The sequence below is a fragment of the Stenella coeruleoalba genome (genome assembly GCF_951394435.1).
Source record: "Stenella coeruleoalba genome assembly, chromosome: 3".
NCBI lineage: Eukaryota > Metazoa > Chordata > Mammalia > Artiodactyla > Delphinidae > Stenella > Stenella coeruleoalba.
Window position 1 is genome coordinate 136867084 of NC_137148.1, and position 13574 is coordinate 136880657.

General features: G+C 44.6%; 1 protein-coding gene across 1 annotated transcript in view; it reads right to left on the bottom strand.

Annotated features, from left to right (window-relative positions):
* Positions 1-2544: 2544 nt before the first annotated feature.
* ATP10B (ATPase phospholipid transporting 10B (putative)) overlaps positions 2545-13574 on the bottom strand; it is a gene marked incomplete at its 3' end in the record, with an annotated part of 176413 nt that continues 165383 nt past the window's right edge. The window contains exons 8-11 of the mRNA XM_079918658.1: positions 13289-13416; positions 11226-11478; positions 9883-10118; positions 2545-2562 (exon numbers count right to left, since the gene is read on the bottom strand). Of these exons, the coding sequence (XP_079774784.1) occupies positions 2545-2562; positions 9883-10118; positions 11226-11478; positions 13289-13416 (635 nt within the window). The remainder of the gene's footprint in view (positions 2563-9882; positions 10119-11225; positions 11479-13288; positions 13417-13574) is intronic.

The following is a 13574-nucleotide window of genomic DNA, read 5'->3' on the forward strand; positions in this document are numbered from 1 at the left end:
CTCTCCCGTTGCGGAGCACAGGCTCTGGATGCGCAGGCTCAGTGGCCATGGCTCACGGGCCCAGCCGCTCTGCGGCATGTGGGATCCTCCCGGACTGGGGCACGAACCCGTGTCCCCTGCATCGGCAGGTGGACTCTCAACCACTGCGCCACCAGGGAAGCCCTGAGCCAATTTCTGATAATAGTAGTGACAGTTCCATTTCGTGGAGTGTTTCTTATGTTCTGGGTACATCCATTATCTCACTGCATCCCCACAGCACACTATCTATTGAGTACTATTATTCTCCCAGTTACCTCTGCACTTCAAACGAGGAAACGGCTGCCCAGGGAGATTAGATGTCTGGCCTAAGGTCTCACAGCAAGTTGATTCAAGATAGTCCGACTCTAGAATTCATGCTCTTTAACCTCCACGCCAGGCAAGATCTCCCATGAGAAGGAAGTGGCCTTTGATACTTGCTGACAGTTGGCATCTTTAGTGTCTGGGATCCCAAATAAACTGACGGGCTTATATATCTAATCCTTAGGGCTCAGCAGGGAGTCCATGAGATTATAAAGGGGATTATGGGGATCTTTTTCAGAAAGTAGATTTCATTTTTTTTTTGGCAGGGGTACATGAATGGGATGCTTTTAACCCTTACCAAAGATACCCAGACTTGGGAACAAGCTTGGAGGTCATCAAGGCCAAATCCCCTATTTTCCTGATGCTAAAACTGAGTGCCAGGGAGGAGGGTAGTGAACTCCCCCAAGATTGCACATTGAATCAGAGTCAGAACTAGGACAGTTTTCACACCACCTGACTCCGGCCTCTGACAGCACACCGCTTTGCTCCAAGCTATGCATTATGTATTTCCAAACGGTGACACAGTTAAAATGATTTAACGGTGAGGTATTGCATGTCCATTACTCTCTAGTCTCTGAGTGCCATGAGGGCAGAGACTGTGATGTGTCCCCGGTGCTTGCCAGCCTGTAGGCACTCACTCGAACCTTTGTTGCCTGACTCCTGTCTAGGACACCATGCTACCTCACCGCTGATTAACCCATGGGGGCTCTTTGTTAAAACTCTTATTTAGTATATTTTTACCCAATCATATAGCAATGCACACACACAAAAAGTTCTGCAAAGGGCCTGCTTCTCTCTGGCATTGGCAGCAGGCCCAGCCTGCAGGTGTCAGCGGCAGATGTCAGGGAAGCTTCATCCAGGCACGCAGACTTGTTTCTGCAGGGCAAGCTTCTTCGTGGTTCCCTTCATCCACAGCCCATTGGTTTGCTGTCCGGTTCATTAACATTTAGGAACTTGGCATGTAGGACGCTTTTAGAGAAAACAGTGCCCCCAACCCCCTCCGGGCCCTTTGGCTAGTCTGTTTCTCTGAAGGAAAAGAAATATACATTTGTGGGGCTACCAGTTGCTCAGATTAGAGCTTTGTGGCAGCTGGGCACCCAACTGGTTGGATTTCTTTCTATTGCAGAACACCCGAAGCTCAGATAAACCCTCTTTGGGGAAGGTGATCTCTGACCTCACACCACATCCTCAAGGATCCTCCTATTATCATCAGATTATATCTATTGACAATTTATAGCAAAGTCATGGGCTTTGGTAAGTGCTTCCATGTACATCCTGTAATCATTATAACAGCATCAAAATAGCTACTATCATTCTCCCATTTTATTTATGAGGCAAATGAGGCTCACTGAAGATAAGTAACTTGTCTAAGGTTCCAAAGTCAATTAAAAAGCTGGGTCTTGAATCCAGTTCTGCTGATGCCAAAACCCAAACCCTTAAACACGATGCCAGCACTTCCCAAACTCTAACATATACACAAATCAGCTGGGTGTCTTATTTAAATGCATATACTGATGCAGCAGTTTTGGAGTGGGGTCTGAGCGTCTGCATTTCTACAGGCTCCCAAGTGGTGCTCCTGCTGGGGGTCCGAGGACAAGAGTTTGAGTAGCAAGGCTCTAGGCTCTAGGGCTGCCCTATAGATATAGCCCGCTCCCTCTCTGACTGGGGAGTGTTCTGCATGGAAGGCTGGGAGAAGAAGGCCAAGCTCCATTCCATTACTCTCCTCTCAGTTTTAGTGACGGCTCACTCATGGTCACACTGGTGACTATCACTAATTGGGTGCAGCAGATTGTTGCCATGGGAACCCACAGAGCCAGCGGTGGAAATGAACAGGAACCCTGGTGCATAGGCCTGGAAGCAAACTCTGTGGCTTGGTTCCTCCCATGTCTCTATCTCCTCGATCGCCTCTCTCCGACCTGTGCCTCTTATTCCAGCCATTCCTTGGAACCCCAAGTCTCCATTTGCTTGTGCAGAATGTCTCCCCTAAAACATCATGCACTCTCCCCACTAGATGGTCTCTTCTCTTTGCTCTGGTTAACCTTTAAAATTTTGTCTCAAATTCAGCTCTGATGCTAACCCTTCCAGGAAGCCCCCTGATGCCTAGTTTGATGTAGGTGCACCTCTTCTGGGCTCCTATAGCACCTCTGCACCCATACACCCCAGCACTGAGAGCAGTGTCCTGTAGGCACTGGGGTTCTTGCCCCTTCACTGGGCTGTAAGTGCCTGAAATCAGGAACAATGCCCCATTAGACTTTACTCCCCCAGTGTCTAGAACAGTACTTGCTATATTATTTAGTATTTGTTGACCGACCGACAATAAATGAAAGGCTATTCTAAAGAAATGTAGACACTGAGAATACAAAGACTTGGAAGAAGGGGAGGAGGCAGACCCTTCTATTTGCTTTTGTGGGTGTCTGAACTCGTACAACCACTTGAGAAGTATCAATCAAAATTTTAAAAATGCACACAATCTCAATTTAGCAGTTATGCTCTAAGAATACCATAGAAAAACTTACATACATGTATAAACGTGATGGCTCGACCATCCAACAAATTCTAACAGCCATTAAAAATGGGATGAAGTGGCTCTCTATTGAATATCTGTCAATTTGTCTACATATATGAAATATTCCCCAAGATGCATTAGGTTAAAAAAAAGTCCAAAGTCCAAAACAGCGTGTATGCTATGCTTCTGTTTGTGGGAAAGGATGTGTTTGTGTGTACACCCCACTTGCCTGCTTCTATATAGATACGGCACCTCTGGCAAAGACACAGAAATATACAAATAATGGTTGTCTCTGAGGTGGTGGGGAATAGAGGAGGGAGGGAGGCTTACTCTCTTCATTTGCCCTTTGGTTCCTTTTGAATACTTAGCCACGTGGCTGTATTGCTATTGTCGAAACAAACTTTCCCAGTTGTTGGGGAGATGAAGGCTGAAGTATTATTTAGGGCAGTCATGTTTTTGCCCTTGATGAGGTTGTGGCCTTGATGATATTGAGTTTGGTTCAAGAACGGGGAGAGCTCAATATTAGTAAATATTTGCTTAAATAGAAGCATGTGGATTACTAAGGTAAGCTTTTCCCAAATGGGACAGAAGCCCCAGGGAAAAAAACTCAATGGCCTAGCAAGAAGAGAGTTTCCCACAGCATCCATTCATGATAAAAACCCTTACCAAAGTGGGTATAGCGGGATCATATCTCAGCATAATAAAATCTATTTATGACAAACCCACAGCCAACATAATACTCAACAGAGAAAGCCTTCCTGCTAAAATCTGGAATGAGACAAGGAGGCCCACTCTCACCACTTCTATTCAACATAGTATTGGGAGTCCTAGCTACAGCAGTTAGACAAGAAAAATAAAAGATATCCAATGTGGAAGGGAAGAGGTAAAATTGTCAGTATATGCAGATGACATGATATTATACATAGAAAACCCTAAAGATTCCACACAAAAACTACTAAAACTGATAAATGATTTCAGCAAGGTAGCAGGATACAAGTTTAACATATAGAAACCTGTTGCATTTCTTTACACTAACAATGAAATATCAGAAAGAGAAAGTAAAAAAAAAATTCCTTTTAAAATTGCACCAAAAAAGCCCAAAACCAAAACCAAACTTAGGAATAAACCTGACCAAGGAGCTGAAAGACTTATCTGCTGAGAACTAATAAACAATGATAAAGGAAGCTGAAGATGATACAAAGAAATGGAAAGATATTCCATGTTCTTGGATTTGAAGAATTAATATTGTTAAAATGGCCATACTACTCAAAACAATCTATAGATTTAATGTGATCCCTATCAAATTATCCATGACATTTTTCACAGAACTGGAACAAAGAATCCTAAAAGGTTTTTGGAGCCACAAAAGACCCAGAATTGCCAAAGCAATTCTGGGGAAAACCAGCAAAACTGGAGGCATAACCCTCCCAGACTTCAGACAATACTACAAAGCTACTGTAATCAAAACAACATGATATTGGCACAATAACAGACATATGGATCAATGGAACAGTAGAGTGAGCCCAGAAATAAACTCACACACCTATGGCCAATTAATCTTTGACAAAGGAGGCAAGAATATACAATGGAGAAAAGATAGTCTCTTCAGCAAGTGGTGTTGGGAAAGCTGTAATGTAAATGTAAATCAATGAAGTTAGAACACACCCTCAACCCATACACAAAAAATAAACTCAAAATGCCTTAACGACTTAAATATAAGACATGACACCATAAAATTCCTAGAAGAGAATATAGGCAAAACATTCTCTGACATAAATCGTACCAATGTTTTCTTAAGTCAGTCTCCCAAGGCAAAAGAAATAAAAGCAAAAATAAGCAAATGGGACCTAATCAAACTTATAAGCTTTTGCACAGCAAAGGAAACCATAAACAAAATGAAAAGACAACCTACGGAATGGGAGAGAATATTTGCAAATGATGTGACCAACAGGAGCTTAATTTCCAAAATATACAAAAACTCATACAACTCAACAACAAAAAAACAAACAACCCAATCTAAAAATGGGCAGAAGACCTAAAGAGACATTTCTCCAAAGAAGACATACAGATGGCCAATAGGCACATGAAAAGATGCTCAACATTGCTACTTATTAGAAAAATGCAAATCACAACTATAATGAGGTGTCACCTCACACTGGTCAGAATGGCCATCATCAAAAGTCTACAAATAACAAATGCTGGAGAGGGTGTGGAGAAAAGGGAACCCTCTTATACTGTTGGTGGGAATGTAAATTGGTGCAACCACTATGGAAAACAGTGTGGAGGCCCCTTAAAAAACTAAAAATAGAGTTGCCATATGATCCAGCAATCTCACTCCTGGGCATATATCCGGAGAAAACTCTAATTCAAAAAGATATATACAGGGGCTTCCCTGGTGGCGCAGTGGTTGAGAGTCCGCCTGCTGATACAGGGGACACGGGTTTGTGCCCCGGTCCGGGAGGATCCCACATGCTGCGGAGCGGCTGGACCCATGAGCCATGGCCGCTGAGCCTGTGCATCTGGAGCCTGTGCTCCGCAATGGGAGAGACCACAGCAGTGAGAGGCCCGCGTACCACAAAACAAAACAAAACAAAAAGATATATTCGGCCCAGTGTTCATAGCAGCACTATTTACAATAGCCAAGACATGGAAGTAACCTAAATGCCCATCGACAGATGAGTGGATAAAGAAGGTGTGTGTGTGTGTGTGTGTGTGTGTGTGTGTGTGTGTGTGTGTCTCTAAGTCAGCCATTAAAAAGAATGAAATAATGCCATTTGCAGCAACATGGATGAACCTTGAGATTATCATACTAAGTGAAGTAAGTCTGACAGAGAAAGATAAATACCACATGCTATCACTTATATGTGGATCTAAAATATGATACAAATGAACTTACTTATGAAACAGAAACAGACTCATGGATATAGAACACAAACTTATGGTTACCAAAGGGAAAGGGGGTGGGTAGGGATAAGTTAGGAGTTTGGGATTAGCAGATAGAAACTACTATACTTAAAACAGATAAACAACAAGGTCCTACTGTATAGCACAGGGAACTGTATTCAATATCCTGTAATTAGCCATAATGGAAAAGTATATGAAAAAGAATATGTCTGTATCTATCTATCTATCTGAATCACTTTGCTATACACCACAAACTAATACAATATTGTAAATCAACTATAGTTCAATAAAAAAAAAAAAAGAAAAAAGAAAGAAGTATCCCAGATCTTGTAAGACCAGTTCCGTGAAAAGGGTCACCACAGCTGTGTGCCCCTATTTGGGACCCTGGGAGCTAAGGGAAGCAAAGCTGAGACAGGCTTCCTCCATTTCTTGCCCTGTGTGGTCACATGACTTACTAAAAGATTTTGCGTGCTTGACTAGTTAAATCAGGACTCTTACCTAACCTTGCCGTGGGAGTTTGTGCACGTGGGCTGTCCCTGTCAACCCGGAGCAGACTATAAGTATGGCACAAATATCTTCCCAAGAATGAAAGGAAGACCAAGTTTCAAGAAAGGAGGCAGAGGGCCAAAGACACCACCTTTACTTCCCTCTATTGCATTCTTTCTAGACAGGTGGGAGGGGTCGTGCCCACAGAAGGGAGAGGTGGTGGGGTTTGGAGCCTAAACGGCCCTGATGCAAACTTTATGATTAGGAAAGCAGTCTTCGGTCTGATGACTCAAAAATATTTTTCCAAGTGGCATGTCTAAACAAAGACTCTCTACTCCAATCTTGTCTGCTTACAGACCAGGGGGGAAAAGGCATTTCACTTTCCCTCCGGCAGGACTATTAAATGCTGGCTCAGAACTCACCACTTTCCTAAGAATATTACCCCACCCTAAAGCCACAGATTTTAGAGCAGCCAATTAGACAACAATAACAGATGCTTCCTTGATCTGTGTAGTAAAAGAAAAAAGCCAGCTTTTGTTGTAGTGGTTGTTATTGTTCATTTTATTTTTGGTTCAGAGCAATGGGCTTCTTTGGAATGGGGTTGGGTGCTCCGCCATGACCTGGCATCCCTGGGGCTTCAGAGGCAAGTTCTGGCTGAGTTTACAAAGGAAAGGTAAAGCACTGGTTTTGCCAAGACATTACCCAACGAGGTTGGTTGCCAGACGGGCGGGTGCAAGAGGAGCAACACAGAAAGCCTGCCAAGCGGGGGTGAGTGGGAGCCAGGAGCCAGGGCACCCCCCCGGGGCTGCCACGGACGTTCTCCATGGACTCACTCAAGGGTCTGCCACTCAGACACAAAGAGTTTACAGGTTAGTGTCAGAGCCCTTTAAGGCAACATACATCACCCCCTTTAGCGAATGCCTCCCAGGCTGTACAAGGCGCCCGTCTGAGCCAAATGAAGACCATTTTCCAGTGGAGTGATGGTATGCTTAGAGCGTTTCTCAATCTTGGTTGCTCACTGGAATCATCAGAAATAGAAACATGAATGCTCAGGCCTCACCCTAGACCAAATATCCCAGAATCTCAGGGGAGAGAGCTTGACATTGTGTTTTATGAAAACTCCCATTTCCCCTCCCTGTCATCAGTTATGTGAACATTTGTCCAAGGCAGACGGCTTTCCTTTAGAAAAGTCATTTAAAACTTCTATTAGTTATCCATCTGTCTAGAACACATGAGCTTTAAGAATTAAATCCTCAAAATCAACTCACGAGGCATAACAATAATCCCTTTTCAAGGTGAGAACATCGAGGCTTCCAGCTCAGTGAGTTGACCAAAGTCACGGAGCTAATACACGGTGGAGCAAAGATGAGAACCTGGGACATTTGCCCCAAATGTGCTGAATTCATAGCTGGCAGCGACCTTACTGGTCAGCACAAGCATCATGGTATTTGACTTTTAGGACAGCCAGTCAGAGTTGTAAGCAACATATTTTCAGGTGATGAAACAGGGAAAGAGAGAGGTTTAACATGTTGCATAAGGCCACCCTGCAAGCCTCAGCAGAGTTGAAACCAGAGCCTGTGTTTCCTGACCCTTGGCCCAGTGCCCTCCCTAACACATAGCCAGGATGCTGACCCCACTGACCCCAGATTTTCAGCCTGACTTGTAGAACAGCATAGTTAGCAGCTCATAAAGAGAACACATCACCATCCTGTCTTGCTCAGGCAACAAGAGTCGGGTCTTACTCTATGTGTCCATTTCCTTATTGTTCCTAAATGCATTTAGTTAGAACTGGACTTGGAATGTGCCAGCCAGGGCAGAACAATGACATCCAGGATCTGGAGGCAGCTCATAAGTTAACGTGTCCCTTTCACTGACCATCAGCTAAGGGCCCCGAATAAAAGTTATACTGACTGACTCAGGGCTGCAACTTTTCTGGGCTGCTGAGATTTGTCCGGCTGGGCAATGCATCTGTGTATCCCAAATGAGATGTACACAGGAAAGCTTCCTTTTTTCCCCCGTGTCCTGGGGGAGACATTCTCAGACACACGGGATGCCCACGGTATCTAGAACTGGAAGATGCCAAAAGACACTGGTAGTGCAAGACTTACTACCTGTGCCCAATGAGAATTCACTGAATTCATTGTCCAAATATTTAGGTAAAGAACTGAGGGGAAGGGCATTCCATTCAGAAGGGACAGAATTAAATTAAAGAAGGAAAGACTTGACAATACGCATGTCCTGTTGTTACTTCATTTGGGAAAATCAAAAAGAAAAATAAAACCTAAAATCTTCTAAAAGGATCATTCTTCTTGTAGTTTTATAAGCATTATATGTCTTAACACACTGTTATTGTTTTCTCCTTGCTACTATTGCATTTCTGTGCACGATAATAACATAAGAGAGTTAAATTTGTACTTACTTAAAGTGAGATAAACACAACCCAGAACATACAGTCTCACAGCGTTTCTTGTCACAGTCAGAAAACAGAGTCCTGGATAATGAATACTAGGTAGCAATGTGGAAAAGGCTCTTGATATCATGTCAGATGAAAAAAACCCAGCAGCTATAATTTATGTGTACTATGACTGCAAAAATGTTAAAATATGTAGTTTGTGTGTGTGCACGTGTGTGTGTGTATTAGTGGGGGAAATAAAAGACTGGAAGGAAATTTACCAAAATGATCATTTTGAAAATCTAATGTTCTAATAATGGGATAATAGCACTTTCAGTCCCTCTGTATGTGTGTCTTGTTCAAGATACCTGGGGCTCCCTGAGGCCTTTTCTGTAAGTGCAGAAGACTCTGGATGATGTGTTCCCCAGAGGAAGAGCCTGGTGCAGAGGAAAGTGTGATGAGATGGGAGTCAGAGGCCCTGGTTCTGGCCTTGACTTTTTGGGCATGCTGTGTCATCTTGGGGAAGGAACTCAGTTTCTTCACCTGCTGCCTGGACGTCTAGTGGTAACTATCCCAATGGATCAAATGTGAGGGGCCAGATGCAGAAAGCCCCAAAGTTGCAAAGTTGAACATCCTAGGGGCCTGGCAGTTAGCCTAAGGGAGTGACGTGGACTGAGTAAATTTGACAGAGATGTTCTTTGCATCATAACAATTTAAGACTCTTTATCACAATAAATACCTTCTCCCATTTTTCTTGAAACCTAAGCCTTACGGGCTCATCTTTTGTTTTTCCACTTTATAGAAACGTGGACATGTCAGATATTTCTTTTTCCTCTTAACTGTATTTTGGAAAAAATGCATAATGAACATGCTGCTGGGCCTCACTCAGCTCAGGGATGAGGATACAGAGAGAGGGGGTGAGGGACAGTGATGGACTGAGGACGGCACGCCCAGGCTGAGCACCGACTTCTTCATTCAAACCACTTACTGCCACAGGGAAATGCCGGCTTAGTGGGGACACTTTTTTCAATTCCATTTAGAAATCTCCCAATTTCTAAACATTGAACATTTGAAATTAACAAGAATCGTACGTGCCCCAAAAAACCTGTGTAGATTACATACAAGACCAAGAGCTGCCATTCTGAGAGCTCTTCAGGGTTTATACACCCTTTTCTCTTTCATACCCCAGAGCCCTCCCCCTTCTCTCCCCGAGACAGGCCACCAGCAATTCAAAAAGGAAAAGGCAGGGACTTACTATGGAGCTGCTGAAGGCCACAGGGGGCTGTGAGATTTCACAGCGCCCCCTGGACCTTTGTCGCCAGTGGCCCTGGATGTGTGCCCGGGCACTCTGGCTCCTCAGAGGCTGGGACCCTCCTTGGCCCCTTATTGTTGCTGCTCCCTGGTCCCTGCGGGCTGGGAAGGACAAGCACCGGTATTGGGTCCACTCTTCACTGTCTGAGTCCAGCTCCTCTGGGGTCTCTAGTCGCTTAGCTGCAGGAAAGGAACCCCGTTATTGCGCCAGTCACACCTTGGCCAGATCATGGTTGGGGAGATGCCAGACTTTGGGGGTGGAGCTAAGAGTAGGCAGCTGGCTACCTCAGCTGGTGAAAGAGGGGTGCAACTAAGTTGCACAGGTTCAAATCCTGGCTCTCCTACCTCCTAGCTATGTGACTTCGCGCTTCGCATAACCCATGCCTCTCTTTCCTCAATTAGGGGTTATAAAAAAGTACCTAACTCACAGGGTTGTTTTGAAGACTTAATGATATAAAAGTGATTAGCATACTCTAAGGACTGGTAGCGGTAGCTGTATTATTATTAAGAAGAGATTAGAAGCTCCATGTAAATGGTAAATGGTTACCACTGTGGCAAAGGGGATTGGACCGCCTTTAATGGATATTAAACATCCATTAAACATCTTTTCTCTTTCTCCATCCCTCCCACTCAAAAGAATGAATGCTGCTCTTGTGAGTTTCTTCTCCTAGTTAGAAAGTGTGTGTGTGTGTGTGTGTGTGTGTGTGTGTGTGTGTGTGTGTGTTGTCGGGGGAGGGAGCTGAGGGGATCAGTCAGCTCTGTCGGCCACCTTCAGTCTGTGCAAGATGACAGTCCAGGCATTTCATAGCCACATCCCCTAAGGCAAAGCTTTGCGTCAGTGAAAATCTAAGAGATCAGTTAGTATGGAGGGCGCTTCCTGGATGTATCACATCTCACCATGTGCCTACACCTGGGCCTGTCCTGTCAGGTAAGGGGACGTGAGAAATTCTTAAACTTTGGCTACATGACTGGCACATAATTTGGACACTTCCCCAGTGCATTCCTGACAGATAAAAATCCTGTGTGTAAATGGCACCAAAGATCAACCGACTGGAGGGCTACCACACAGGAGATCACTGATAGCCTTTGTGAACAAATGAAAGTTTACAAGTGATAAGAACAGCATTGATCTTTGACAAGGAAGCCACAGGGATGCGGGAAGCTACTTCCCACAGAGCCACCCAGCCTCTGCTGGGAGCCAGGATAATGGTTTTTATCATCATTCTCTCAGGAGAGCAGGGGCAATTCCTTTAGAAGAGGGGTGGGAGCCCCTGGAAGCCCTCGTACCATTTTCTTGGTGAGAATACTCGTGGCCCATGATGGTACAACGCCTGAACACCATCTTGTTCTCGGTCAGCGTCCCCGTCTTGTCAGAGAAGATGTACTGGATCTGGCCCAAGTCCTCAGTGATGTTGAGGGCTCGACACTGAATGGACAAATAGGTCTCTTCATCGTACAGGTCAAGGTCATTGTGCAGGAAGAAGACTTGCCCGAGCTTCACCAGCTCGATGGACACGTACAGGGAGATTGGGATCAGTATCTGTGGGGAGATCAATTCCCATCGTATCAGAAAACGGGCCGGTCCCCCATCTCAGAACCTTCACTGGGTGATGGGAGTAGCAAAGGGATTTCATGGAAAGCTCAGGTCAGCTCACATGTGGACTTTCTCTGAGAAGTTAAAGATTAATGACCTCATGCCTCCCTTGGCATTCTTAGGGTCATCTGAAAAAGAGATACACCTTCTTCAACCAGAGATATCCAGTAAGGGGTAGGCACTCACCATTGCTTGTTTAATGACTGAGCCAGGAGGAGGTAAGGAGCTCTAGCTACCTCTGAAGGATAGTTAACTTACAATGTTGTGTTGGGTTCAGGTATGCAGCAAAGTGACTTAGTTTTATGTATATAATATACATATATATATTCTTTTCCATTGTCGTTTATTACAAGGTTTTGAATACGCTACACAGTAGATTCTTGTTGTTTATCTATTTTATATATAGTAGTGTGTATCAGCTAATCCCAAACTGCTAATTTCTCTCTCTCCCCCCCTTTTCCCTTTGGTGACCGTAAGTTTGTTTCCTATTCAGACTCATGGTTGACCACTGCCCACTGATCCAATACCTAGTACCTATCAGGTGCTTTAGGTGTCACATGCCGTTCTAGGTGCCGCAAATGGCAGTGAGCAGAACAAAACCTCACATTCTAGTAAACAAACAAAGAAATAGATACTGGGTAGCGGTAAGTCTCATGAAAAAGCGTAAAGAAAAGTGAAAAGGGTGAAGGCTGGGAGGGAGTGGGTCATAAGCCATGACCTTTGCGCAGAGACTTGAAGAAATGAGGGTGTGAGCGTGAGGTTATCTGTGGGAGGAGGAGGGTTCCGGGCAGCGCATGGGTGGCTGGGTGCTTGCAGGGTGGGCGTGAGAGTCAGCAGGCCTGTGTGTGAGTGTGCAGGAAACAGCTTGGAGACGTGGTCCAGAAAGGAGTCAGGGTCCAGATCACCTAGGACCTTGTTGGTTGCAGTCAGAACTTCAGTTTTCACGTTGAGTGGATGTGAAACCACCAGAGGGTTCAGTGCAGAGGACAGCATGACCCGACTCACATTTTAAAAGGATTACTGTGCCCAATGAATGAACGAACTAATGAATGAAAAAGGATCATCAGTAAGAGGACAGTGAAACACCCTCAAATACTGTAGGGACTCAAACATAGATGGGGTTTTGTTAAAACAAAACTACAACCTGCCTTATCTTTTCATAGACTGTGATTACTTATAGAGCCTGAGGATTTTTTTAATCTGTCTCTTTATACTTCACTGCAGGTGTTTACCTACAGTCGTTGCCTTTCTTACGTCCCTCGTAGGTGCTCTATGTTTTTGTTTTTTTCCTCCTATATAGTGCCAGTTCTCTTTTTCCATCTCAAACTTTCAAATGAGAAAACACTAACCTGTGGTTTCTTTCTCTCAGTGTTTGGGGTCTGAAAGTTCTCTGTAGTTCTCTGTGCTGCATTGTCTTTTGTTGTTCCCAGGTCACTAGGGTTTACCTGTTTAGGTCTGGCAGAGGGACAGGCACACGTGGATCACTGCTATAATCTTACTTTTAAATGGAAAATGCTGATAACTATTTTCCTCTGCTATTATCTGAGGCCAAGGTCCCCTCCACAAGGCAGGGCTGGTCCTGGCATAATCCCAGTTGTGAATACTTTCAAAGACCCATAAGAAAGCGATAAACATTTCCCCATCTCAGTCCAGTTAGTTCTTTCACGGGGCCAGCGCTGATTTTTCTTTAGTTTGCAAAGTTGTGCAGATATTGGCCACGGGTCTTCTGGGTCCCAAGTTACAGAGGGCCTCCTACCTGGAGCAGAATGATCATGGTGAGGAACATGTAGAAGCCTCCAAGGGCAAGGGGAAGGAAGTTGCCCTCGGCATCTGGCACATCAAAGGGAGGGTGTTCTGCAAAGGTTCCATTCCAGAGGCTGTGACCTAAGAGGAGGCAAAGCCAGGCATGAGGCAAAATCTCCCATTAATCCTAAATGGGTCACTTACATCAGCCCTTCCCTGATCTATTGCCAGAAGTGAGCGTGCTTTGGAGGAACCCATCCTTTTTCTATATAACATAGGTGTGTGTGTGTGTGTGTGTG